This window comes from Penicillium daleae, assembly GCF_028827525.1.
Source record: "Penicillium daleae strain IBT 16125 chromosome Unknown utg000006l_segment0_segment0, whole genome shotgun sequence".
In the NCBI taxonomy this organism is placed as follows: Eukaryota; Fungi; Ascomycota; class Eurotiomycetes; order Eurotiales; family Aspergillaceae; genus Penicillium; species Penicillium daleae.
In genome coordinates this window covers 3974501-3999036 of record NW_026623154.1, presented here as the reverse complement: position 1 = coordinate 3999036, position 24536 = coordinate 3974501, and the positions used below count along the sequence as shown (strand labels likewise).

Here is a 24536-nt window from a genome sequence, read left to right as displayed (position 1 = left end):
TCTAATTGTTCCTCATAGCCTTCCTCCGAGAACGCCTCAGAATGATCTGTCGAACTTCAGGGAACATTTCAGCGTCATACATGAGTTTCGTGTACTCCCAGTACTCAGGATAAAACCCAGCGCACTCCCAATCCACAATCCCAGATAGGCACCCGCGATCAAGCATAATATTGCTCGGGTACAGGTCTGCATGGGTGAAAACAGATCGGTATGTGCGAGCGTAAACGGCCGAAATTTTCTCTTTTGTCTCCTTGCGCACGTAGGGATGAACAAGGAAATCTTTGAAATCAAAGATCGAGTTGAACGGACCGCATGTGCCGGAGGGGAACCGATGATTTCTCAATGGGCCGCCGTGACTATTGCCGAAGATATAAGGGGTCTGGTTCGGGATGCAACGCAGTTGTGATACGACGCTCTTCAAGTCTTTCGATAACTGTTTGCGCTCCGTGTACGAGAGCCGATAAAAGACTTTGTCCAAGGTTTGCCCAGCTACCGCCATCATAATGAGAATAGGGTGCCTTCCTGGGTACTTTTCCACTAAGAGTAGCGCCTCAGCTTCATTACCGGGAGAGCGAGGACATTCCTTCGTGTAGAGTCCGAACGGCAGCCGATGGACAAGGCCTGTGAAAGATCGCGGGTAGAGATATCTGCTAAATTTTATAAGCAAACCATAGCAGTGATAGCGTATCCATCTGGGCAAAAGGCACCGGATAGAGCGTATTGTTCTCTGTATTGTCGGGGTGAACTGGACTTTCCGGAAGTTAGTCTATCACTATTAGTGTCTCGTATGCAGAGAATAGGTTTTCCATACACGATGGAGGCTAGGGTCAGCCCTTATATATGCTTTCTTCGACATGGAACAAATGCAAAGAGGCTGCCATGCGAAAGTGGGCTCGGAGTTGGAGCGGATCTGGGAAAGGTAGCTTGGCGTCCCGGCTCTCCATAATGAACATCTGCATCGAACGATCCGATGGACTTCCATCGCTCAGGAAGAGCGAGCCGCAAGGCTCCGGCCCAATTCTAGAGACGAAGTACTATTATCAAGTCAGTTTGAGGTACTCAAGGTACAAGCCACGATCCTGAGAGACTGTGATTGTCAATCCGGGGTAGAAGACGGGAATGCACTCATTCGTGTAACTATTTCAGAAGAGACTTCCTAGGAGAGAGTGGATTTGCGATAACCTTTGATCCAATATTATACGACTGGACGGAGCTTGTAGAGAAAGTAAACAAGTAAGATCTTCAAGCCCATGACATCTAGCGGGCCCACAAAGTAACTACAACTTTCTTTCGTCGTCCTCCGTTGATAATTCAATCTACAAGGTTACCGGGGCACAATAGGCGTATACTAAGGCATAATAAGTCTCGATTTTTCAAGGCAACAACATTGTTAATACCTAGGTAAGGACTGCTAGGAAGAATCGAGCCTGAACGGGGGATCGGGATAAAATTGCAAAGCTGCCCGATAGTTGGCTACCGGACCCAGCTGGGTGGGAGAGTGACACCCAGCCATTGCATGTTCAGACAGCAGGCCCAAGCGCATAAGGGCTGGACGGGCAATGCTTGTCACCTCAACCCATCGACAATCGCACCTGACGGGGACGTCACGCCGACAATAGAGCCTCAAAGGAGCAAAAGTAATTGCCCCTTCAGACTGACTGAGGATATTGGTGGCCTTGAGAGTAAGCATTTAGTAAGGCGGCAGCGCCCACAAAAGTAGTGGACCAGCCTGGCCTCACCAAACTGACGTCCTAATCGGCATGGAAGAATGGACGGGTAAGACTCTAGCGGAAGGGACTCTAACGTTTCGTGCGAGACTCTGCTTCCTCGAGATGAACATGATGAGAAGGCAAGCCTGTTGGAGGCTAGCCCTAGCATAAAGTAGCGATAAAGCATGTCACTCAGTCGTAGTTCCCGCCAACCTGGCTAGCAAACGCAGTCGAAACGCTGCGAGCATCATCGTCGTCAATGGTGTTATGTCCTGGAACACCGCGAGTAACGCGAATGCTGGCCGAGCTACCGCCAAAGATGCTGCCATTGTCGGGGACACCACCGCGGTAGGGCTCACGGCCGCCGGATTCGACATAGCGTTTCAGACGATCGGACTGGCTGAGACTTGCTTGCTTGCTCATATCGTTGATGCTCAATCCAGCGAGGCTGACACCCCCTTGATCAACACTACGACCATCGATGATGCTTCCAGTGACATCAGACTCGGTAGCGGCAACGGACTCTCCGGCAACGCTAGGAGCACCTTTGGCCCGGCCACCATTCGCACGGCGACCACCGGAAATGGATGGCCATTGATCAGCGAAGTTCTGGAACATCGGAGGATATCCAGAGGGAAGACCGACTCCGCCGACTGCAGAGGAGTGCACAGAGGAGACGTCATCGGGGATGTACCCAACGACAGAGCCAGTGTCCTGATACTCGTTACGCTGGCCGTTGCGGCCGTTCATAGTGCCAGCACCGGCAGCGACACCTCCTTGGTTGAAGCCCGAGGACATATGGAAGCGCTGAGGGCCACGGTAAGCCTGCTTGGGACGACTGAACTGAATCAGAGATTCCTGCAGGTTAGACAGGGGTCCCTCAACGAGACAGTGGCGTTCTTTGAAGTGCTGTAGCAGGCAGTTCCACAGAGGGTGCTTGGAAAGCACCTTCGGGTTTCCAAGAATAACCAGACCGAATCGAGCACGAGTAAGAGCGACGTTGAGACGGCGCGGGTCGCTCAAGAAACCAATACCCTGGTGGTCATTGGAACGAACACAGGAGAGGATAATGTAATCCTTCTCTCGTCCCTGGAATGCATCAACGGAAGCCACTTCAATCTCCTTGTAGTGTTCCTTCTTGAAAGTGCCAGTAGCCTGCATAGAGCTCACGATGTAGCTTCGCTGTCCCTCGTACGGAGTTATAATACCAATGCCACTTGGCTGCACACCCGCCTTGAAGAAGCGCGTGACAATCTTCTCGACATTAGTCGCCTCGGTGCGGTTGAGATAAGAAGTTCCAGACGCGGAAATTTCCTCATTACCAAGATTCGACCAGAACATCATAGGATTATCCATCATGGGCCAAGGGAAGTCGACATCACGGCGGAGACGGTCGTGAATGGTGATACCGTTCTGCAGTGAACCCTCATAGAACATGTTGGATGGGAAGTCCGAGAGACATGGGTGCATACGATACTGCACATTCAGGCGAATGGGCGAGCAGCCAAGAATGACAAGACGCTCGAAGAGGGACTGGTTCAAGCCAGCCTTGGCAGCCTTCTTGTTCATAATGACGGGTCCAAGCTGCTGGTGATCACCGACCAGAACAACTTGCTTGCAGCCGAGAACCAAGGGAATCATGCACTCCGGCTCAGCAGATTGGGTCGACTCGTCAATCAGGACAGTGCGGAACTTGAACTTGGCCAACCGGGGATCACCAGCACCGACGCAAGTACAGCAGATAACATCGGCATTGGTCAAGACTTCGCGCTCGGCGGCCCGAGTCAGTTGCTTCAAACGTTTCTCATCTTGGCTGGACAGTTCACCAAGCTCCGCCTTCAGTTGATTAAGCTTCACCAATTCAATGTTGCTGTCGTTCATACGGACTTGTTCATGCAAGGAGAGGAAGGCAACTGGAGACTCAACGTCCTCGCGAGACTTGGCAGTCACACGAACAGTCTTCAGGCCTGTGCGGTGGATACGCTCACAGAGCTGGTCAACTGCGACGTTGGAGGGAGCACACACTAAAACTTGACCTCCGTTGATCTTCGCCAGGTGGTAGATGATCGTAGCTGAAGTCACAGTCTTGCCGGTTCCCGGAGGGCCTTGGATCAGACTCAATGGCCGCTGCAACACACTCTTCACAGCATTGATCTGACTTCCGTTCAGGTCGGGCAGTCCAGGAACACTGAACTTCTTGGGAATTTGTGTCTTCATAGGAGCGGCGGCAACCTCATGACCGAGGAGACGGTGGAAGATGTAGCCCGAAACACTCATCTCGTCAACGGCAAAGGTTTTCATGGCGAGCTGCATACGATCAAATGAGGTCGACTTCCAAACATAGTCGGCAGTGAAGTTGTGGGTGCATTCTGTAGGAACCGACTTGTGGTCGCCCTTGGAGCGCAATTCAATGGTAACCTCGTCGGACTGATTGTTCGGGATCTTCATGACGTATCCAACACCTTCCCACTTGGAGCGCAGTTCACCGGTGTACTTCAGGCGCATCTCATCACCAACCGCCAGCTTGACGTCGCCGAGCTCGAGCTTGGGGAGGACGAAGCTTGCGAGGTGCTTGTTGTTCAATCCGAGATCCCATCGGACAATTAGCCCATCCTGCGACTGCGATTCTTTGAGCTTCCGATCATAGTCGGCCTCGATCTTAACGAGAGGTCCGAAAATATTCTGGTACTGGAAAGCATCGTCGTAACGCAACAGAACAGGTGCTGGTTCATCGTCAACGGCGGTAGCCTTTTCCAAATCTTCCAAAGTCGCCTGCGAGTTCTCCTTCCACATTTCCTCCAGCTTTGCAATCAATTGCGGGCTGAGATGGCGGGCGCGAAGCTGCTCTTGATCGGTAGGGGCAGACACGAGCCAGGGCAAGAAGGAGCGATCCTCGATAAGTGGCTGCCAGCGAGAAGTGTCCCAGTTCATATCTTTGGAAGATGGCATAGCTGCACATGGCTGTCGGCAGAGAAGAACCACAACAGTATCGGACTTGGCGGGAATGAAACCGAGTAGGAAGACGTTCTTGGTGCCGCAGTTGTAGCATTCGAGGATAGTGTCGCCAAGCGAAGAAGCCGGGTGCAGCTGCACCTCCTTGTGACGAGCACGCACAAGGTGATTGACAATATGCGAAGAGGAAGTATTGCCTCGAGCACTGCAGAACCACTTGTTGCAAGAGAGACACTTTACCACGCTGCTTGGGTTATGAATACCACAGTATCTGACCAGCATCATTGATTAGTATTCAGACAGACAATTCAGAAATAGAAAGATTACTCACGCGCATGCATGGGCGGGAAGCTCTTTCTCTTCTTCGCCGTTTCCATGGCCCTTGTGACGGCCTGAAGCCGCTCCACCAACCGTGCTCTCCAAGTCATCGTCCTCCAGAATGTCGGAGCCCTCATCTTCATCGTCATGACGGCGTGGTCGTGCACGGTCCACGCTGCCCATATGGCTGTCATCTTGGTCTGCCATCACCGAGGCGTCATCTGCCAACCCTGGATGGTAGTTATCCATGATAGATGCGGGTTGTGAAATATGGTGATAGAGAAAGTTGTACGGGAAGTCGAAAGGCGGAATCACGTAGAGAACAACATGCGGGTAATTTGAGAGTCAAAAGTCGAGTCCGTAGTCAAAAGAGCGTAGGAGACGATTCGATCGTCCTTGTGCGGTTCTTGAGAGCCCAGTCCGTCTGTGTGCCTGAGGGGCAAAGCAACAGGGATTCTAGAAGATCGGAGATCGAGTCAGCAAAGCCATCAACAGACTATAAGGCGAAACATACATCTAGGCCACCTCTTTGTCTCCAAGACCTCACAAAAGAGAGTGGAAAAGTTTGGAAGGAAGCAAATCGGCCTCCGCATTACGATCCGCATTCTCTATCGGTGGGATCCCACTACGGTGGCGAGAGCGGACCACTTGCGCAGCCCCGGAGTTTAGGGAAAAAAAAAGTTGCCCGCTTCCATCGGCTTGGAAAATCACTCCAAGCAGTATTCACATACACTCACCAAGATGCTGGTAAGCTTTTCTCGAAGATGATATGTCCTTTTGACCAAGGCACACTCACTAACTTCCTTGCTAGCGTCGTCAAACCCGCGAGCGTCGCGATTACCTCTATCGGAGAGCGCTACAGCTCCGCGATGCTTCCATCGCCGAAAAGCGCGCCCAGTTGAAAGCTTCTTTGGCCTCTGGAAAACCCCTCGACCCCTCGATCGCAGACGATAAATCCCTCCGTGAAAATTTCAAATTTGATGAGTCAAAGGATGAGGTCGATGTGGACGACGAATATGCCCTGACATCCGGTCTGATTGACCCTCGCCCGCTGGTCACTACATCTCGTTCACCTTCTGCCCGCCTGGGTGCCTTCGCAAAAGAAATTCGATTGCTCCTCCCGACCTCTATTCGCCTGAACCGTGGTAATCTCGTCATGCCCGACTTGGTATCCAGCGCAACCTCTGCCTCTTTGACCGACATGATCCTCCTGCACGAGCACCGTGGTACACCTACTGCCCTGACCGTCTCGCATCTTCCCCACGGGCCGACCGCCAGCTTCTCTCTTCACAATGTCGTTCTACGAGCGGATATCCCCAATGCTGACCGAGGCACCGTTTCTGAGAGCTATCCCCATTTGATTTTCGAGGGCTTCACGACTAAGCTGGGCCAGCGTGTCGTTCAGATCCTTAAGCACCTTTTCCCACCCCGGGAACCTGGTAAGGTCGGCACCCGTGTTGTCAGCTTTGTGAACAAGGAGGACAGCATTGAGGTGCGTCATCATGTTTTCGTGAAGAGCAGCTACCGGGATGCGGAACTTGCAGAGGTCGGACCTCGGATGACAATGCGCCTTTTCGAAATCCGTGGAGGCACTCTGGAGAAGGGTTCCACAGGTGACGTGGAATGGGCTCTTACCCAGTACACGAGAACCAGCAAAAAGAAGGACTACCTCTAGATTTCTCACGAAGTTGCATTTTGGTCTCGGCTGCAGGCGCGCAAAGTTCCGGTACAGTTGGTTTGGTTTTCTTGAGGACAAGCTTTGGCTTAGTCCATTGGTGCATTGGAGTTTTACGGTCAACTAAAAGGCATTCTCGCCAGTTCATGTATATCATTCTTGCTGTCACTATACCCTGTTGAGTGACGAGGGCAAATTCAAGCTTCAAACGAATAAACAACCGAATATAAATCAAAACCAAACGCTCTCCTTCATCTCCATGTAGAACTCCATGCGTGAAAAATATCCCCCTCGTCGATAGATTCACTTTCCCTTTGCGCAAGCCCTACTAAATTTTAGATTCGATCTTGTTATCAGTATCCACTGCTGGTTCAGACTTGGCAGGTTGACAGGTGTCAGCAATTGTGCTGTCAGAATCAACATCGGCATTGTTGCCGCTATCTTCGTCTGACTGTGCAGAGGCTTCTGGAACAATCATTTCAGGTCGGGCCATGCCGGTCTCTGGCCCATCGGATGCGTCTTGATGGTCGACAGACATAGTACTGCCTGTACTTCCACCAGAAGGTCCGGCTTGCATCAGGAAGCTGGTAAAGATATTGTCCTGGCTTTCGTAGAAGTACCAGCCCTCGTGAGCGGGTAGGACAATCCCCTGGTCATCTGTCTTGGGGGAAGGAATATTGGTATCATTTTTGTCCTCCCAATCCTTTCCAGTCTCGGTCTTATAAAACTGCTTAAAGATGGTCACAGCAGTAGCCATGTCACTCTTGGTAGGAGTCAGCTCCTCGACACAAGACGTTCCCACGCGACTATACTTTGCAAATGTTGAGTAGGTGGGTGGCTGGGAGGACGTTTCGAAGATCTATGTCTCGTATTAGGTTACTGTGATATGCAAATAAGGCACGGGGCATACTCACTGCCAAACGGTATCTCTCTCTGAGACGGCTTGTTTTACCCTCGCGCACGAGTACTGCATCCCAGGCTGCACCCGTCTGAGGATCGCGAGATACGACCTTCTTCGCTGTGGCATCAGTTGTCATTATTAGTGAAATTCAATGACTAACACGTTACAACACGTGAACATACGTGGAGCAACGTTCTTTGAGCCCTTAGGCGCTTTCTTCTGGATGAATGGATCCTCTACATGAGAATGTAAGTTAGGGAAATCTTTCTTGAGTAAAGGTTCCAACAGGGTACGTCAACATACTGACGCGAATTCGGGACTTCATTCCAGAGTCCGTTTTGTTATCCACGCCATTTTTGCCATGAGCGGTCTTCTTCGCCGGCTTGATTAGGTTCTCAAGCAGAAAGGGTCTCTCCGGAACTGGGCGAATGGGGTTGGCGTGTAGCGAAGCAGTGAGCCAGTCACGAGAGACTATCTTGATTGTTCCAAGAGCCTTCGCAGCTTGTACTATATTGAGTCAGTCTTGGTTTCGCAGACCATGATTCATCGCCGGAAGATGAACAGAGTGGGGAATGAACTGAATCTGATATTGCTTACCTTCTTCTACATTCTCCTCATAAGCCTGCTCCGAAGCAATGAGATGAGTGATCTTATCGGACACTCTGTCGTGAAACTCTCCTCCATTTCGGCGCACCCATTGAGGGAATAGGTTCCCTTGGTAGAGATCTCCAACCATGGCTGCGCGAATGCGCCTGAAGGCCTTACCCGTCTTAAGGGGTTTGGCCTTTTGAGCGGAAGGAGTCGACATGGTGTAGCGCTTCGGGAGCTTGATAAGATGGTTATGAAGAAGGGAAGTAAGGTGAAAGGAGAAGTTCGAAGTCAAGCACCCGTGGTGCCAAATTAGGGATGGAAGGAGAGTCTCAAGATCGGGAGAGATGAGGTCAAAGACGAGATTTGTGAGGGAAGTTAGAGGATGGAGTTTTCTGTATTGAAAAGAAATTCACAAACGTGCTATAGCGGGCCCTCACACAAGCTGTATAGCATATATCCCAATCCTTTGCTACAGTGGGGTTCCATAAGTTTGAGACCCCCAGGGAAGATCCAAATCATCTCATCAGTCATACTCAAAAGATAAATTGGGGGATAATGCCTGGGCGATCTGAAAAGACAACTCAAAGGACGTTAAGAAGGACCTTTGCAACAAACAGAAAGTTGGAGCGTATTTAGATGGACCTTTTTCTTGGTCTCGAGCTTGAAACTTTTGAGCTGCCACTGTATTGTTTGTCTAGGTGTATCATATTGCAATGGATGCTGTCAAGTTACGGGTGATAAGAGAAGTCACCCTCTAAAAAGATCCAATAAAACCGAAATCTTGAACTGCTAAAGAAATCACGCACGAACGCTTTTGGCTGCCGTCACAAAAGTGCGGATCTTTTCCAAATCTTGAACGCCATTGGTCTCCACTCCGGAGCTGACATCCAATCCTACCACCTTGGATCCTGCCTTGCCCAATTTGTCGACGATGTCGACAACATTGTCAGGATTCAAGCCACCGGCAAGTATCACTCGCAAGCCTTCGTCGCTGTTGAGGACCTTTTGCACACCTGCTCCCTCAAGCAATTCTCCGGAACCTCCCGCGCCAGAATCCAAAAGAGGAAGAGTGTGATAGGCTCTGCGGGCAATGCCAAGATCACCTGGGGCAAACTTTCGGATCACTGGTACTGGAATCAAGCTGGCCCATTCCAAGGGCTCGGAGCCGTGGAGTTGCACCACGTCAAGATCCAATTTTTGCTGTTGAGCGAGGACGTACGACAAAGGCTGGTTCATAAAGACACCCACAAGCAATGCACGAGTGGGATGGCGCAGGACCTGGGTGGAATGTTCAAACCATTCGGAAGAGGTGGTCTTTGATATTTGCTCAGATGATCCAGTTGATTGAACACCAGGTCGCGGCGTGGACTTGACTGTCTGGGAGATGCGCAGAGCCAAATCGTCGGGAACCAGCCTTGATCGGCCATGAACCATGATGATGCCAATCAGATCAGCACCAGCCTCGATAGCAGCCTTGGCCGCTTCTTCAGATCTCGTGCCACAGATCTTAACCAAAGGCGAGCTTGACGACGAGGAGGAAATCTTCTCAGAAGACCCACCCAAAAGCTGTGCCACAAAGGCAGACGTGTCGGGCGCCCGCATCAGGGCCTCTCCAACCAGAATAGCCTTCACGCCCTCCTTCTTATAAGCCTCCACATCATGGGGGCCCGTAATACCACTGAGAGCACAGACAATCGTGGTCTCGGGCACCTGGTCCATCAAACGGCTAGTAGTACCAAGATCAACCTCGAAGCTGGTCAGGTCACGGTTGTTGACACCAATGACCTGGGATCCTAGATCAACCGCAATCTGCATCTCCTCGGGAGTGTTGACCTCCACAAGAGGCTCCATGCCGAGGCTGCGCGAGTAGTTGTACAACCTTGTGAGAAGCTCGACACTGAGCATCTTCACAATCAACAGAACCGTATCGGCACCGGCAAGACGCGCCTCCAAAATTTGATACTCGTCAAAGACGAATTCTTTACGCAGGAGAGCGGGTCGGTTGGTGAGTCCCTCCAGGCTTTGGCGAACTGCCCGAAGGTCGTCAATAGTACCCTTGAACCACTCGGGCTCGGTCAGAACGGAGATAACGCTTGCTCCAGCCTTAGCGTATTCCCGTGCTTGGGCGGGCGCGCACACATCGGCTGATATGATGCCCTTGGAAGGAGATGCACGCTTGATCTCCGCCATCAGGGATAGGGGATAGTCAGACTGTCTCAACCGGGCAGGGAACGAGATCTGTGGCGGTGCGATGTTCAGATCATAAGCAGCTTGGAGGGCCTCCGGACGCAGAGCGGGAATCTTCTTCTGCTCCTCGACGGCATTCCTGCGGTGAGCATATATCTTATCCAGGATAGACAACTTCTTGTCCACGGGAGCAGCAGCCTTGGGAGCAACGCTGCCCTTGTTACCAGCCCAGGTGCCTTCGGTGAGCTTCAAGAAGTTCCTGAACATAGTCCGACCATACTCGGTCAGAATACTCTCGGGATGGAACTGCACACCCTCCACAGCAAGCTCCTTGTGCCGCACGCCCATGATAACGTTGTTACCGCTACCATCCTCAAGTTCGGCCCACGAAGTCACTTCCATGCACCCAGGAACTGTGGCGTGGGTTCCAGCAAGCGAGTGGTACCGGGTGACGGAGAGGTCAGCAGGCAGTCCCTCGTAGACACCCTTTGAGTCATGCTTCAAGGCCGAGGTCTTGCCGTGAAGAATCTCGCCAGTCACATCCACCTTACCACCAAATGTCGTGATCATACATTGTTGACCCATACATACACCGAAGATAGGAATTTTTCCGCTGAAGTGTTTAATTGCCGCATTGCTGATTCCGGCATCGGTCTCGGGATGGCCAGGTCCGGGGCTGATGACCAGCTGGGTCGGGTTCTTCGCAATCAGGTCTTCGACGGTAACTTCGTCATTTCGGAACACAGTGACAGTCGCACCCTCAAGCACAAGGTATTGGTAGACATTCCAGGTGAAGGAGTCGTAGTTATCAATCAAGATGACATTCGAGGCACTGCTGAGCTTCGCAGCTTGCGTGGGATGGTGGGGTGAGTGGTCGACGAGGTCTGCCATAACCGCTGTAGTGGATGAAGAAGCCAAATTTGCACACCTAACAGAATAGAGACCGCAAGAGATCGAGTGACACAGGACTCTGCACACAATTCAGTCAATTCACAAGGTATGGCGACTTTGAATGCTGACGCTGACTCAAAAGTCAAGGGAAAGCGGGCGATTTTGTAAATACTCACCGCCTGGCAGAAAGGTACACTAAGCCCAGATAGGAAGTGCGGATTGTTGACCGCAGACGCGCAGAAAGAAAGTGCAGGTTCTGTTTGGAGCTTCCTGAAAGCTATAAGAGCTGACCCCCGGGATATTCCATCGCCCTCTCCTCTATACCTTCCTCAATCGAGCTCTTCAGTCTTATGATGATCTAATCGTCTCGCCAAATGGCTCCCGTCCCGGAGGCCTATTTCCCGTCCCTGGACAAGTGCTTCTCCGGGGACGTTCAACTTTTGTACGCCCTGCCGAGCCCGTTTGCTTGTTTGGTACGATGCTGATTTGCAACAGGTCTTGGAGAAGAGCATTCCTTTATGTCAATGACCCAGAATCACACGCCGACGATGGTGCCATTATCACTGCCTTCCTCTCGCACCCAGAGTCCATTCAGCTGCTGTCGCGCAGCGTGAACTCTTTCCCGGAGCCTTCCACTAAATCCAAATCCGAGTTCAATTCGAAGACTGCCGCGATCCACGTTGAAACAAATGCGAAGAAATCTTTCGATCTCCCGGAGATCAAGGCCGATGCACAATGGCTTAGCGAAAAAGCAAGGATCGACGAAATCACCGCTCTGCGTATCGTCGTCCTTGAATGGCAGAATCGTCCTGCGACTCGCTTGACAACAACATTCTCTAGCGAAGAGGCTACAAGCTTACAGAGCGCGGCCGGCTCGGATAATCTGCGAGTGTCGGTGGCTGGCCCAAACCTGGCGAGTATCTTGAAGCAGACCGCGGGCGAGGCAGGGTCCTCCACGTTCGATACAGAGGGAAATAGGCGCTTACGCCTGCGCGCATTGTATCTGTCAGAGAGGAGCCATCTTCTCAAGACATTCCGCAAGCTACTCGCGCTATCATACCATACGCCAACAACCGAAGCGGCCATCATCAGCACACCTGAGAATGATTTGGTTCGCTTGGGAATCACGATTTTCCGAGAGAAATCCACTGGTAATGGCCTATACAAGCTTCTCGAAGCATGCATAAGCGCGGTTCAAAGTCGACTGCAAGACCTGGAAACCAATGGCTCTTGGCTCGGAGCGGCTGAAAGTAACGGAGAGACAGAGGATATCTGGAGAACTACTCTCGTGGAGGAACTCGTTCACATTCTCCAGATCATGTTTCACCACCTGCGTGCGTCGCAGGCTGTCCCTTGTGGAGCGCTTCTATTATCGTGGCTTGAACTCATGATTCAGTATGATTTCTTGGAAAGACTACAAGTCGTGAGTTACCGCAGAATCCCTCTATTGGACCAGCCTCCCAGATTGCTGACACTTACTTGTAGCCCTGTGAACAGCCAGTTGAAGTCTTGTTGCCTGTCCAGGCGTTCGTATCACTCACCACCTTGGCATTCTTGAAAGTCCCACTGGCGTTCGAGTCCATTCTCAAAAAAAAATTGCCCGAAACAATTCCTTTGGGAGAACCCGCCTACTTCCTGTCGAAGGACACTATTTCCAAAACGAACGAGATCTTGATGAGCGCATGCCTTCACCCACTGAGTACGGTTCATCCTGCTGGTTTTTCGTGGGGCTTGCTTCTCAATACAATGAGCGAGGTGGCCATGAATGACAAGAATGCCCGAGATATTGAGCAGTTGAACAGTGCTGTGGATTCTTTCAATGCTAACAGGCCAAATTCTGCGCATTCCCAGGGATCGGAAGATTCGTTGTATGACACACTACTAGAATCAGCTCAAACGCCTCAATATGGTGGTGTGGAAACTACGATAGCTGAGATGACATCCGATATCGTCAAGGAATCCGTCTTCCATCAAATAGTTGCACTGTCCGTCAAAGCAGGCTCGATTTCAGCCGTGGACGATGAGTTGACTGCTCGATGGGTGCGGTTGGAGCTTCTCGATCTCATCGAAATTGCAACACATTTCCTGGATTACTCACCGGAGATCATGGAGTCGGTGCTGGGAATCTTGACCGGCACGTCTGATGGCCTCTCATGGCTCCCAATTAAATCCCTGGGGCCTGAAAGCGATCCTAAGACCGTCTTCGTCAACAACGAAATCTTGATGGACAAGATTTTCCACATTGCGCGGTCCCGATTCCCCTACGAGACGGTTCCTTTCTTGAGACTCTGTCGAGCACTGGTCAGCGGCCACTTGGTGAATGATGATGGCCTGCCCAGGGTTCAAGAGGAGCTGGAAAACATGGAAACTTTCACTCAAATTGTCCCTCCAGCATTTCAAGGATATCAAACCATTCGCGAGGATGAAAATGCCAACCTTGTGTCCCTCACCCGGTCCCTTCCGATGTTCGAGGGGTCCTCGCAAAGCCATCTTCTGCTCGAAAATCAGACAAGCAATGCCCTCGTCGTCAATGGCTCGTCTGAAATTCCAGCGGCAACTGTTGGCCAAGTAATTTCCGAGTCGAAGCCTGCCGTCATCATGTGGCAACATCAGTATTCATGCTTGAGCTATCTGGGAAGCTGGCTCGAGGATTGGAGCGAAAGTGGTGCGGTCTCCTCGGGCTGGGATGCTGAGTCTGGTACAGAGATCATTGGGCTCCTGGCGGACCTCGTCGCCAGTGCGAAGGATGTTCGCACCCAGGACTCTGCAGGCACAACTGCTAAACGGATCCTGGAGATGGCCAGTGACGGTCTTTCTCGGCAGGGCGATATCATTTCAGTTGTCTTGGACATCTTCGAACGGAGTCTGCAAAGCATTGGCACTCAGGGTGATGCTGCCAAAACCTTGGATCCCATCATGGCTTGCATGCGATTTATCCAAGAGGTGCTGAAGGTTCTTCCCAGCCGAGTGTGGCCCTTCTTCAGCCGCAGTAGTTTCATTGGATCAGATGGAAAGGGAGGGGTCATGTCTGGAGTCATCTCAGCAATGGAGATCCCCTCTGGAGAATATCCGTTCCTTGTTAGTTGCGTCAATCTGTTTGAAGCAGCTATTGACGATGCAGGATCTCGTGCAGTACTCCGAAAGAGCCCCGGCAGCGTTGCTGGCAAGTCGACGATAGTCTCCGACTGGAGTGCTGGGATTCCCTCCCATGTCATGAGGAGTGTGTTGCTCAACTTCACTCGAATAATGATCGAGATTTTCAACAGCAACGGTAACTGGAGGTTCAACTTCCCGGAGCAGCGGTTCAAGATCAACGGCATGTTAGCTACCTCTTTTGACCGCATTCTTTACTACGCCTACGGAATCAATGATAGTCCGAAGCTCGAATCCAAAATCACCGGCGTGTTCTCCGCATCAGCAGGATATATCCTCGACCTGCTTCGCCCTCGATCCACCGCTGACCTCCCTTTCAACCCGATTCTCCGTTTAATCTCGGACGGTCTCCAAACTCCGCCTACCCTCCACATGCGCTATCTCACCCTTATTGAAAATCAGGTCAACTCCACGTTGAACCTCTGCATCAAGCTCATACAGGCAGCGCGGCTTGCAGAGCAGCCTACATCTCTGTTAGAAGAACAGTTGTTCAAGGCTACTCCGGTCCTAGTGAAGCTGTATGCCTTGCATGATGCCTACCGACTGCCGGTTGTAAGGATGCTCGAGATTCTCATTACCAGCGCAGCATCGAATCCGGACGATGAGCCGCCGTCGCTTGTTGGTCACCTGGGCGCCGAGTCATCTTGTCTTTTCCTTGATGTGCTCTCTCAGCTCGATAAGCCGCTTGCGGATGACTCCTTGCTACTTTCAGTCTGGCGCCTGCTTGCAACTTTCGTGAGTAAGCGCCAACAGTGGCTTGCAGTTTTCATCCTCACCGGTGCATCACCGCGTCAGACGCTGAAGAAATCTGATAAGGTGGATGGCCCAGCCATGCGAGGTATTCCATTCTTGCAGATGGCACTCGATAAGCTCGCCAACATTGACAAGGAAGAACCCCAAGTCGCACTAGCTTTGCTGGAGTTTGTGTCTCGTGCTCAAGAAAACTGGCCATGGGCTACGCCCCACCTGAAGAACCACCCTCAGTTCTTCACCAGCATCGTGAACTACGTTTCGAAACTGAAGATCTCGTCCTTGTCCGTTACAGACCAAATCTTCGCCACACGGATTGCTGCTGTCGTTGCAGACATATCTGCTGTTTATCTCCACTCGGCCAAGGAATCAAGGGACTGGAGCTTCGTCAAGACCCTCATTCCCCTCGTGCAGTGGTACGCAAAAGACGCAGTGGATGTTTCTGCTTATAATTACTCTTTGCATTCCAACTTGAAGAAGAACTTCGAGAGCCGGTACACTGGCTGCAAGATGATTGACTTCAAGCGGACCGCACTGTCCAGTCGCAGCCTGGGAAGCGATTACTATTACGATCTTGGCATGGGCCAAAAGTTGCTGTCCTTCGACTTTGCCTGGACTGGAGGAAGTCGGAACCAGGGGTTCTCTGAAGAGTTTGCGCGTGCCAACATCAACCTGTCGCTGGTTGAAGCACAAGTGGTAAGTTTGCTTTCTCGTCGATTTTTTGGCACTTCTCTTGAATCGTTGTCGCTGACATGTCACAGTCTCTTCTCAACAGCTGGAAGTTCTTCGCTATCGAGCATTGTGCGGATTTCATGCCGGATCGCGAAATCCAAAAATCAATGGCAATCGTGGCGCAGAATTGTCTCGAAGCTAACACCCACAGCGTGCCCCCAGAGGCCATCTTTGAGCGAATTCAACAAGTCCGCGTTGATTTTGCCCAGGCCCTACTTCAGCATCTCGTGGAGGTAGAGTCACATGGAGCTGAGGTATTCCGACTGCTCAATGTTGTCTTTAAGACACTGCGTGCCCGACACCGGACGTATGAAGAAGCACTGGTCAGCGATGACACCGAGTACTACCGATCACTTCTTAATGTGCTCTTCCTGGCTCTTCAATTCCACTTGCCGGGACCCAACCGCGCCAGCCCGGAAGCCCTCAACAAGCAGCCCAGTGTCTCGTCCGATTTGACTGTGGTGGTCGATATTGTCAAGACTGTTGTAGCGCAGGGATTCAAGTCGCTTACTACATATCTGCACGAACAGCCGGAAAAGTGCACGCCAAAGGACTTTGCCATTATCATCGCCATCCTTCAAACTAGCCTGCAGGTCAAAAACGCGGATCGGTTGTATGAACATATCGCGTTCCACATCGCTGAGAACGATATTGCTCGCCATGCCACCACATTGTTCTCCTGGTCTGACCAGCTGACGGTGGCGGGCGATCCAATCTACGGTGATCTCAGTATCTCGATCCTCGTCAAGATGTCCACTCTTCCCCTGCTGACCGAGCATCTGGCCGTGGAGGGTGTTTTGATGAAACTGTCGACATGCCGTCTGACAAACATCCTCCGGCAACCCAAGGGCTTCGGCCCCTTCGACCCCGTTCCCCGCCTGTACACTATCTGGACTGGCGGGTTCCTCCCTCTCTGTTTGAATCTTCTCTACAATGTTGTACGGGCCGCGCCAGAGGTTTCCGCCTTCCTTAACCAATTCGAAGGTCAGCTTAACCGGGCATCCGAGTGTTTCTCCACGCCCCACGCGACTGTGGCGACCCCGAGTCCAACAGCGCAATGGATCAGCCTCAGCATGGCCTCCGAAGCCTACTCGCTTGCCCTGATCTCGTTCATCCTCACTCGCTTCCGCGAAGCAGGCGCCAGTGCTGGACTGGACGGACAGTCCATTCAGGACTTGAAATGGGACAAAGGACAGGCCAAGGAAGACATTGAGGAGTTACTCGGCCGCCGGCCGGCGCTACGGGCGCGTATCGTCGCTACGAATGAGAAGGAAGTGGAATGGTCGCGACAGAAGCCGACTGACGCGGGATCCGGGGCCGAGAACCGGCTGGAGGAGAAGATCGTAAACGAGCTCCGAGCCGCGGTGGCTTGTTTAGGGGGTGAGGAGGATTCATGATAACCATGTTGATTTAATAGCCCTTCAAAGTGTTTTCCATTTGCGATGTATCCTGGGTTGGATAGGGGTGTAGTCGAATTTTTTTCCCTCGCTCGCATGGGTTCAATTGAAATCATTCCATTGCATTCTCTCGATCGTACGAACTAAGACATGTATGGTTCCATATAACATGCACATTAACTAAGCTTTGTTCACAGCCGCATAGTCGATGTACACGGCTCTTCGGGGTCTTTCTATTGAATCGTTTATCTCACGGCCTCCGAGGACGCACCTCGATCCGAGTGAGTTGCTCGTGAGAAGTAGAAAGGAGACAAGCGGAGTTTCACCTCGTTCAAGAGTAGAAAGACTATGTTCAGTTCGGTGGTGATACACCCATTGATGGTGCCTCGGCTCGGACTGTTCACTAATCTAGATCATCGGCCTATAGGTACTACCTGGGCAACCCTGCACCCAAGCCTGCTCGAATTATTTGGCTCTACGCATCTGATAATGAGATGGACTTGCCTTTTTCTTTCCGAGGCCCGCTGTCGGTTGCTTGATCACTAACACTGTTTCCAGACCGTAGATGGCGAAAAGGTTCCTGGCCGCCGTATATGAATCAACTCTCGCGCCCATATTCAATTCTTCCAGCTTCTATCATCTTTTCAGTGTCTACAACCAGAATAAATTGCCAAAATGGTTCGCGCTATTCAGACCCTCGCTATTCCTGACACATACGTCAATGCAATGATAGCCCTGTCCGCATTTCCAATTTTCCGGACTCAGGACAAGGAGTTACATCCATCCAGGTCGTAACTTTGAATCGACCCAACAAACTCAATGCAATCACCGGAAGTATGATAGATGCTCTGATAGACTTATTCACGGCCGTGGACGTGGACGACCGAGTCAAAGTCGTCATCTTGACGGGTGCAGGCAAAGCATTCAGCGCTGGAATTGACTTGAGTGGGGACTACAGCCAGGAGAAGAACAAACTGCGACCTAGCGAGATGCGGGACCCTGGAGGCACACTGGCGCTTGCCATGTTCAATTGTAGAAAGCCCATTATAGTGGCGTACAATGGCCTCGCTGTTGGCATCGGCATGACATCCACTCTAGCAGCGGCTATTCGGTACGTGTCTATACCTATTTTGGTGGCATCAAAAACTAACTTGAAGCAAGTATTGCGCCGCGTAACTCAGAATTTGGATTCCCTTTTTCAAGGATTGGTCTGACAATGGAGTCTTGTAGCTCCTTTTTCCTGCCACGCATGGTTGGGTATAGCAATGCGACGTATCTGCTGGCAACAGGAAAGCGATATCCTGCCCACTCGCCTATCCTCCACGGCATCTTCGCAGAGCTTGTTCCTAAACCCGAGGATGCTCTTCCCCGAGCTCTTGAGGTTGCGCAGGACATCTTGTCCAATGTCAGTACCATGGCAATCCACTTGAACCGGCAGCTCATTTGGCGAAATCCCGGTTCCGCGGAAGGCGCGCATCTGGTGGATAGCCCTCTGCTATATGACATGTTTGGTGGAAGGTAGGCCTCTACTTGATAGGAATTGGACTACATGTCTTCATTATTCATTGTTCTGACATCCGTTCAACTATACAGGGATCACCTTGAATTCAAAAAATCCTTCTTTGAGAAACGTCAACCGGCATTCACAGATGCATTATCAAAGGATGCACCTCGGACATACCCGTGGTGGAACGAGTTTTCGGTGGAGACTCGACCAGAGGCTCAGAAAACCCCCAGTAGTAAACTCTAGCGGGTTTGAGATCGATACCTTATAAGAGCAGACCCCACTTCCACTCATTGCGCGGCCTATCGTCTGTGTGTGCCATGTCATCACTATAATAGTCTGATTTCTCATGGCTCTCAGTGATATGTAGACCCATAGCTAATGTGTACTGCTTTTCATAATTGGCTAATAGCTAGATCTATTATGTAGATGGAAAACAAAGGAAACTCCATCAGTGATTACAGCCACGAGAGATCGTTTGTGGGTGCTGTGATAAATTCGGAGAATGTCGTTGCCCGTACAGGGGATAGTTGGTGAGACATTGGCCACTGTAGTGGGACACTGTCATTTTCTGCGTATATTCGTCACTCGTGTATTCGCACAACTGACTGCTGGATGAAATCAAAGCATACAACCGAGGTTTGCTTCTTTCCTCCACGGGTCTAAGTTCGCCATCTTGCTGAGTGGGCGAATATTGCCATGATGAGTGATCAGGTTCCGTGAGCCGAGGATCTATTACAGACGACACCGAATCCCCTCTCCAACTCGTGCGGTCTTATTATCCGTCAATCTGGATGGTTATGGTATTATTTTCAAATGGTAGGTTCACAGAATGAATCACAAGATGAGCCAGACTACGAGCACTGCGATAGTGAGGGAGGAGGAACATCCAACAATGGCTCAACCAGTCACCTTACCCAGCAAATCAAGCACATCATGCGGATATCAGCATTCTCCAGTCCCCGAAAAGAAAGAGGTAAATCAAGAGAAAGGAGCACTTCTCGATTGCAAATACCAGAAAGGAGTATCCATTCACTGACACACATTTAGCGGCGTCGGAAGCAAGTTCGCCTAGCGCAAAGAGCGTACCGTGCACGGAATGAGGCCAACACGGCGGCACTTAAACAACGAATTGCACGACTAGAATCTACGCTGAAACAAATCAACAATGCGGTCGTTGCTTTTAACAAAACCATAGAGGAAGAACATGTTCTGGCCTCACACCCGAGTCTTTCGGATCGTCTTCGGGAAACAGTGCGAATATGCCTTGATTCGGTAATGCAGTGGGACGAGTATCAGGCGGATGTTGGCCATTCGAAATCAGACAACTTATATCAAGGGGTTCAAACACCGATAAATGTCAAGTCCATACAGAGAGGTCATCCCGAGGCCTCTCATTCATGCGTTCATCAGACCTGCATAAGTGCATACCCTCGCAACAGATTCTTGCCTTTCAAGCTGAACACTACAACGGCAGTTGAAGCATCAGTCTTCGTGCAGCATCTTAGAGTAACATGTCTATATCAAGGTTTGTTGATGCTCAAAAATCCGTCTATTCCTCTAGAGGCATTGAGGCGACCGTTTCGGCTGCTTTTATCCCTTGTGACGAGGGAAGCAATCACGTCGTTCTTCTTCACTCGTCTACAAGCGAGGGTGAACAATAAACAGCCAAAAGATTGGAATGAGATTCCATTCTTCGAACTTGGGGGTGCGGGTACACATTATCGTGACGTGCCTCCGTCAAGCCGGGACAAGCCAGAGACGTGGGGTTCAGGGGAGTGCCATTTCCCAGTGAATTACAGTACTCTATCGACAATTTTGCCAGAGATTCAACAAGAGCTTGATGGAGAGTGGTTTGATGCTTGTGACTTGACACAGTATCTTCAAACGGAGAAAATCAGTCTTTCCATGACACCGCCCACTGGGGCCACGACACATCGCACGGTGAACGCAATGAACTTCACAGCAGGTGAGATTACACTCTTTGTCGTCTGACTGGTAACTGAATAAATCATCTAACGGCTACTAGCTTTGGTGGAAAATTCAATATGTCTGGGGCCTAGTCCTGGGTTCAAGCGGAGTGACGTAGAGATCGCGATTAGTTCGTCCGCCTGGACATGAATCGCCACGTCCTGAATATACCAGTGATGGATTCAGTATTTTGCTACCCTTTATAATGCACTGCAGTCAATTATTGCAACTACCAAAATCTTGTCCGTGATTCTGACTGGGCCAGACAGACCTGATTCAAGATTGTCTAGCCGTTTGTCTGGAACCCAAATTGAAGAGATGTATCTTGAGGCAATTAGATCCATCCTTGCTATTCAACGAGGCAAAAGGGGGCTAGAAAAGTACGCGAATTGGCGTCCACTTTCGTTCTATTTGATATACCGCGTTTCATTCACTGTGTAATAATAGGGAACAAGTACGCAATCAGCAAGAGATGACATGTCCCATGAGCATTTTCCGTGCAACTATTTACCTCTCAAACTTTAGGGCTGGGACGTCCTTCTGGAAAAGCCGCCATTGCTCCTCTCAAGATCGCATGAGGGTTGACCCGTCGCGGATATCGTCTCTGGAGATCCGCCGCCAACTCCTTCCAGTTTGATGCCGACTGGACAGCGTCCTCAAAATCCAGAATATATTGACGTGTCTTCTGCAAGTTGAACAAGCCGTCCACGGTCCCTGGTCTTTTGTGCCCCGCGATAACAGTATGTGGGTCAAGGGCTTCGATTTTATCGAGGGCGCGAAGCCATTCCTTCCTCTTTTCAGTGGTATTCGCTTCGCCAAAGAATTGATGCATATCCCCATAGACTGCGTCACCGGCTACTACGAGCCGGATACTGGGTACGTGAAGCACGGTGGTGTTATATGTATCAGTATGTCCGACCTCAACTGCGCAGAGCTCATGGCCTTCGAGTTCGAAGACAGGGACGTCCATTGCCTCGGCCAGCTCGAGGGGTTGAGGAATTTGGTTTCCCGGGAAAAGTGCTAGCCATGTTCCTTTGAAGACTTCGGGTTTAATCTGTTCTTTCATGTGTGCGACGGTGCCGGGTGTAGCTAGGGCGCGCAGATTGGGCCAGTGTTTTCGGAGGACTGTGATACCGAACCAGTGGTCGCCATGTCCGTGGGTAATGTACACGTAGCGAAGGTTCTTGCCTGGTGCTGTTTCCTTGATCCAGGACACTAAATCTTCGGTTTGAGAAATGGAAATAGGGGTGTCGACAAGAACAGCCTCAGTATCTCCGTGGATAAGGGTGCAAGATATCGGAGAGAAGGAACTTGACTGGCCCATGCGCTTGGTTGCGATGGGGAGGCGGGAGGAAACATAAACATCAGCTTGAAGAATAGATGACATATTGTTCGACAAGGATCAAAGGCAGAAGAGAGAAGTAGTCAGCTAAGGGTCTTGCAAAATTAATGAACTCAAGGAGAAACGCGGCTACCTTTATGATATTGCGACGTGCGATCAAGCCGAGGGAAGAGGTAACTGGATTAGTGAGCTGATTGACATATGAATGTTGCAATGACATCTTGCTCAAAGCTCAGACAATCTACAAGGCTGTTTGTAGTGTTTATGTGATCCAATCTGCTAGATTAGTTATCCAAACGGCGTCGGTCCTCGGCTTGGCTAGCAATGAGCAAAACATAATTTGAAGGGGCAAAGTTCAAATAGGACCATATAAGACTCCAGAAATATCAGTTACCCCGGTATTTGCCCATGTATCTACATTGTTCACATTGTTACAAGTAAATTTGCACAGGAATGCCTCGCTGGACCTTCGAAACCACCCCGGACGCTCTGTCCAAGGATGAAAAAGACACTCTGGCCCAAGCCATCACCAACAACTACGTCAGGCTAGGCATTCCCGCATTCCTAGTGAACGTCTTCTTCCACGAAAACCGCATCGGCACGTTCTACAGTGGCGGCAAAACTCCTCCGAACACGGTCTTCTTCGTTCTTGACCACGCAGCTCGTGCGTTTCCCAACGAGGAGGTTCGCCTGGCTTTTATCGACAGCGTGAATAAAATTGTGGAACCGATCCTGGGACCGAAGGGCGTCAAATGGGAATACAATATCTATGAACACCCTGCGGACAACTGGCGCGTGAATGGAATGATTCCGCCGGTGCAGCAGGAGGAGCCTTGGCAACAGTGGATGGATCAAAATGCGGCGGTTGAATATGGAGAGTATCTGGAGAAGAATAAATGAAGGACGATATAGCCAAGTGGAGTCATCGCTTTCCACGAATTGACCAGCGATCTCTGACTGGGATTTATCACGCCGGAGAATGTTGGTACATATGTTCCAAGTCGCAGATATCTTCAAGCTAAGAAACCTTAAACGAAAGGGCCTCTTTACGACCATTTCGTTCTTAAGTGAACCCGTCGCAAACAATACGCTGTTTCCTTCGTGTTCTATAGTAATATGATATCGGGAAGCCTTATTTACCGCTTAGCCGTGAAAATCCCGAAGTAGTCGTACGCGAGTCCATCGTTGCCCTTAAGTTAGGCACGCCGGCTAACCCTATACAAGCGGAAGCGGTTAGTGCACGAAGGCATACATAGGAAAATGGTAATCTTGGAAGAGGTCATTTAATCCTACGCCTTTTGCGACTGGCTCCGTGAATGGAGGGGGAAGTGGACTACGAGGGACAAAATGCACAGCGCATGGTGTACTTCATCCAATTCGAGACGAGGCAGCAGACCAACTCCATAAAGAGAAAATCTGCTGGAAGAAGGGAACCCTCGGTGGACGAACCATTCCGAATGCCTTGGGGACGTTTTTCGACGATTTGGAGGATCTGGGTATGCTTGGGTACGGGTCCCGGCATGGCAGATTCTTAAAGGTTATGTCATTTGTGTTCTAGAACCAGGGATGTTTCCTAGTCGACAATTATAAACGATTTCTCCTCACAGGCTAGACCAGGACTATGAATTTGGATTAATAGCAAGTGCAATGATCTTTGCTAGGCCGAGAATTTCATGACTAGACTTAGAGTTTTCGAGTTAGGAGTCTCGTAGACTCTAGTCTTAATACAAACCTCCATTGGACGATTTTTACAGCGATAATCCATTATATAATTGTGTCAAGAGTTTATTGTTGAGTAATGATTAATGACAAAACCCTGAATAGATTTATATCATATTAGATCACATACGTAGGAATCATGCAGAACATTAGGGTTAATTTCAGTCAAAGCATATTATTTCACTGATGTTAACCCGCGCCTCGGTCGTGGGGTTGAATCCCGATGTAATGCAAAGGGAAAAGAGAGTTATACACGGCATTCTCTAGATGGGGCTCCCAAGGCTTAATGAAACTCCTCGGCACCTCCCAGATCTCACCCAATACGTGTCCCTGCCTATCATTGATCGGACAAAACCTAAAGATCACGACTACGACCATCAATGTTATGCAGAAAGCTAAAATGATATTCTTATTCTATCGATGCGATTTCTCTGCTATCTTTATTGTTCCAACCAGTTCACCCGAGGCATCAGCCCTTTCCGCCTCGGATTTCCCCGCATGCATAACCGATTTATGCGGGGGGAAGCTCCCAGGACCAGCCACGCCACGCAATTTGATTCGATCGCAACTCGGGCCCTTTCTGGCTATATGGCTATATGTGCCATGATTTAGTGTGTTTGGCGATTTAAGCGATGGGGTGGCCTTATGACTGAAATGGACTGGTCCATTAGGAATTGGAATAAGTAAGGCACGCCTCGCACGCTGATCTCAGCACACGACACTTGTATTGTACGCCTTTTTTAC

At 50.5% G+C, this 24536-nt stretch overlaps 9 protein-coding genes across 9 annotated transcripts; 4 read left to right on the top strand and 5 right to left on the bottom strand.

Moving 5' to 3' along the window:
- Position 1: 1 nt before the first annotated feature.
- N7458_007148 (uncharacterized protein) lies at positions 2-692 on the bottom strand (the record flags this gene model as incomplete). Its single annotated transcript, XM_056910530.1, is given in 2 exon segments — positions 2-650; positions 670-692. 2 exon segments carry the CDS (start codon positions 690-692, stop codon positions 2-4), a joined length of 672 nt encoding a protein of 223 aa, XP_056766234.1.
- A 1209-nt stretch (positions 693-1901) lies between these two features.
- On the bottom strand, positions 1902-5228 carry N7458_007147 (putative regulator of nonsense transcripts; the record flags this gene model as incomplete). Its single annotated transcript, XM_056910529.1, has 2 exons — positions 1902-4932; positions 4993-5228. 2 exons carry the CDS (start codon positions 5226-5228, stop codon positions 1902-1904), a joined length of 3267 nt encoding a protein of 1088 aa, XP_056766233.1.
- Positions 5229-5720: 492 nt separating this feature from the next.
- On the top strand, positions 5721-6654 carry N7458_007146 (snoRNA-binding rRNA-processing protein IMP4; the record flags this gene model as incomplete). The annotated part of the gene is made up of 2 exons (XM_056910528.1): positions 5721-5726; positions 5791-6654. The coding sequence occupies 2 exons, from the start codon at positions 5721-5723 to the stop codon at positions 6652-6654; spliced, it is 870 nt and encodes a 289-aa protein (XP_056766232.1).
- Positions 6655-6982: 328 nt separating this feature from the next.
- N7458_007145 (BRCT domain protein) lies at positions 6983-8363 on the bottom strand (the record flags this gene model as incomplete). Its single annotated transcript, XM_056910527.1, has 5 exons — positions 6983-7513; positions 7569-7672; positions 7738-7791; positions 7859-8062; positions 8153-8363. The coding sequence occupies 5 exons, from the start codon at positions 8361-8363 to the stop codon at positions 6983-6985; spliced, it is 1104 nt and encodes a 367-aa protein (XP_056766231.1).
- Positions 8364-8944: 581 nt separating this feature from the next.
- Positions 8945-11224, bottom strand: N7458_007144 (bifunctional anthranilate synthase/indole-3-glycerol-phosphate synthase; the record flags this gene model as incomplete). Its single annotated transcript, XM_056910526.1, has 1 exon — positions 8945-11224. One exon carries the CDS (start codon positions 11222-11224, stop codon positions 8945-8947), a length of 2280 nt encoding a protein of 759 aa, XP_056766230.1.
- A 374-nt stretch (positions 11225-11598) lies between these two features.
- Positions 11599-17256, top strand: N7458_007143 (nucleoporin; the record flags this gene model as incomplete). The annotated part of the gene is made up of 4 exons (XM_056910525.1): positions 11599-11666; positions 11720-12647; positions 12710-15823; positions 15889-17256. 4 exons carry the CDS (start codon positions 11599-11601, stop codon positions 17254-17256), a joined length of 5478 nt encoding a protein of 1825 aa, XP_056766229.1.
- Positions 17257-18092: 836 nt separating this feature from the next.
- On the top strand, positions 18093-19006 carry N7458_007142 (uncharacterized protein; the record flags this gene model as incomplete). The annotated part of the gene is made up of 3 exons (XM_056910524.1): positions 18093-18367; positions 18418-18774; positions 18850-19006. The coding sequence occupies 3 exons, from the start codon at positions 18093-18095 to the stop codon at positions 19004-19006; spliced, it is 789 nt and encodes a 262-aa protein (XP_056766228.1).
- Positions 19007-21245: 2239 nt separating this feature from the next.
- N7458_007141 (MBL fold metallo-hydrolase) lies at positions 21246-22118 on the bottom strand (the record flags this gene model as incomplete). The annotated part of the gene is made up of 1 exon (XM_056910523.1): positions 21246-22118. One exon carries the CDS (start codon positions 22116-22118, stop codon positions 21246-21248), a length of 873 nt encoding a protein of 290 aa, XP_056766227.1.
- Positions 22119-22526: 408 nt separating this feature from the next.
- On the top strand, positions 22527-22973 carry N7458_007140 (uncharacterized protein; the record flags this gene model as incomplete). Its single annotated transcript, XM_056910522.1, has 1 exon — positions 22527-22973. The coding sequence occupies one exon, from the start codon at positions 22527-22529 to the stop codon at positions 22971-22973; it is 447 nt and encodes a 148-aa protein (XP_056766226.1).
- Positions 22974-24536: the final 1563 nt, after the last annotated feature.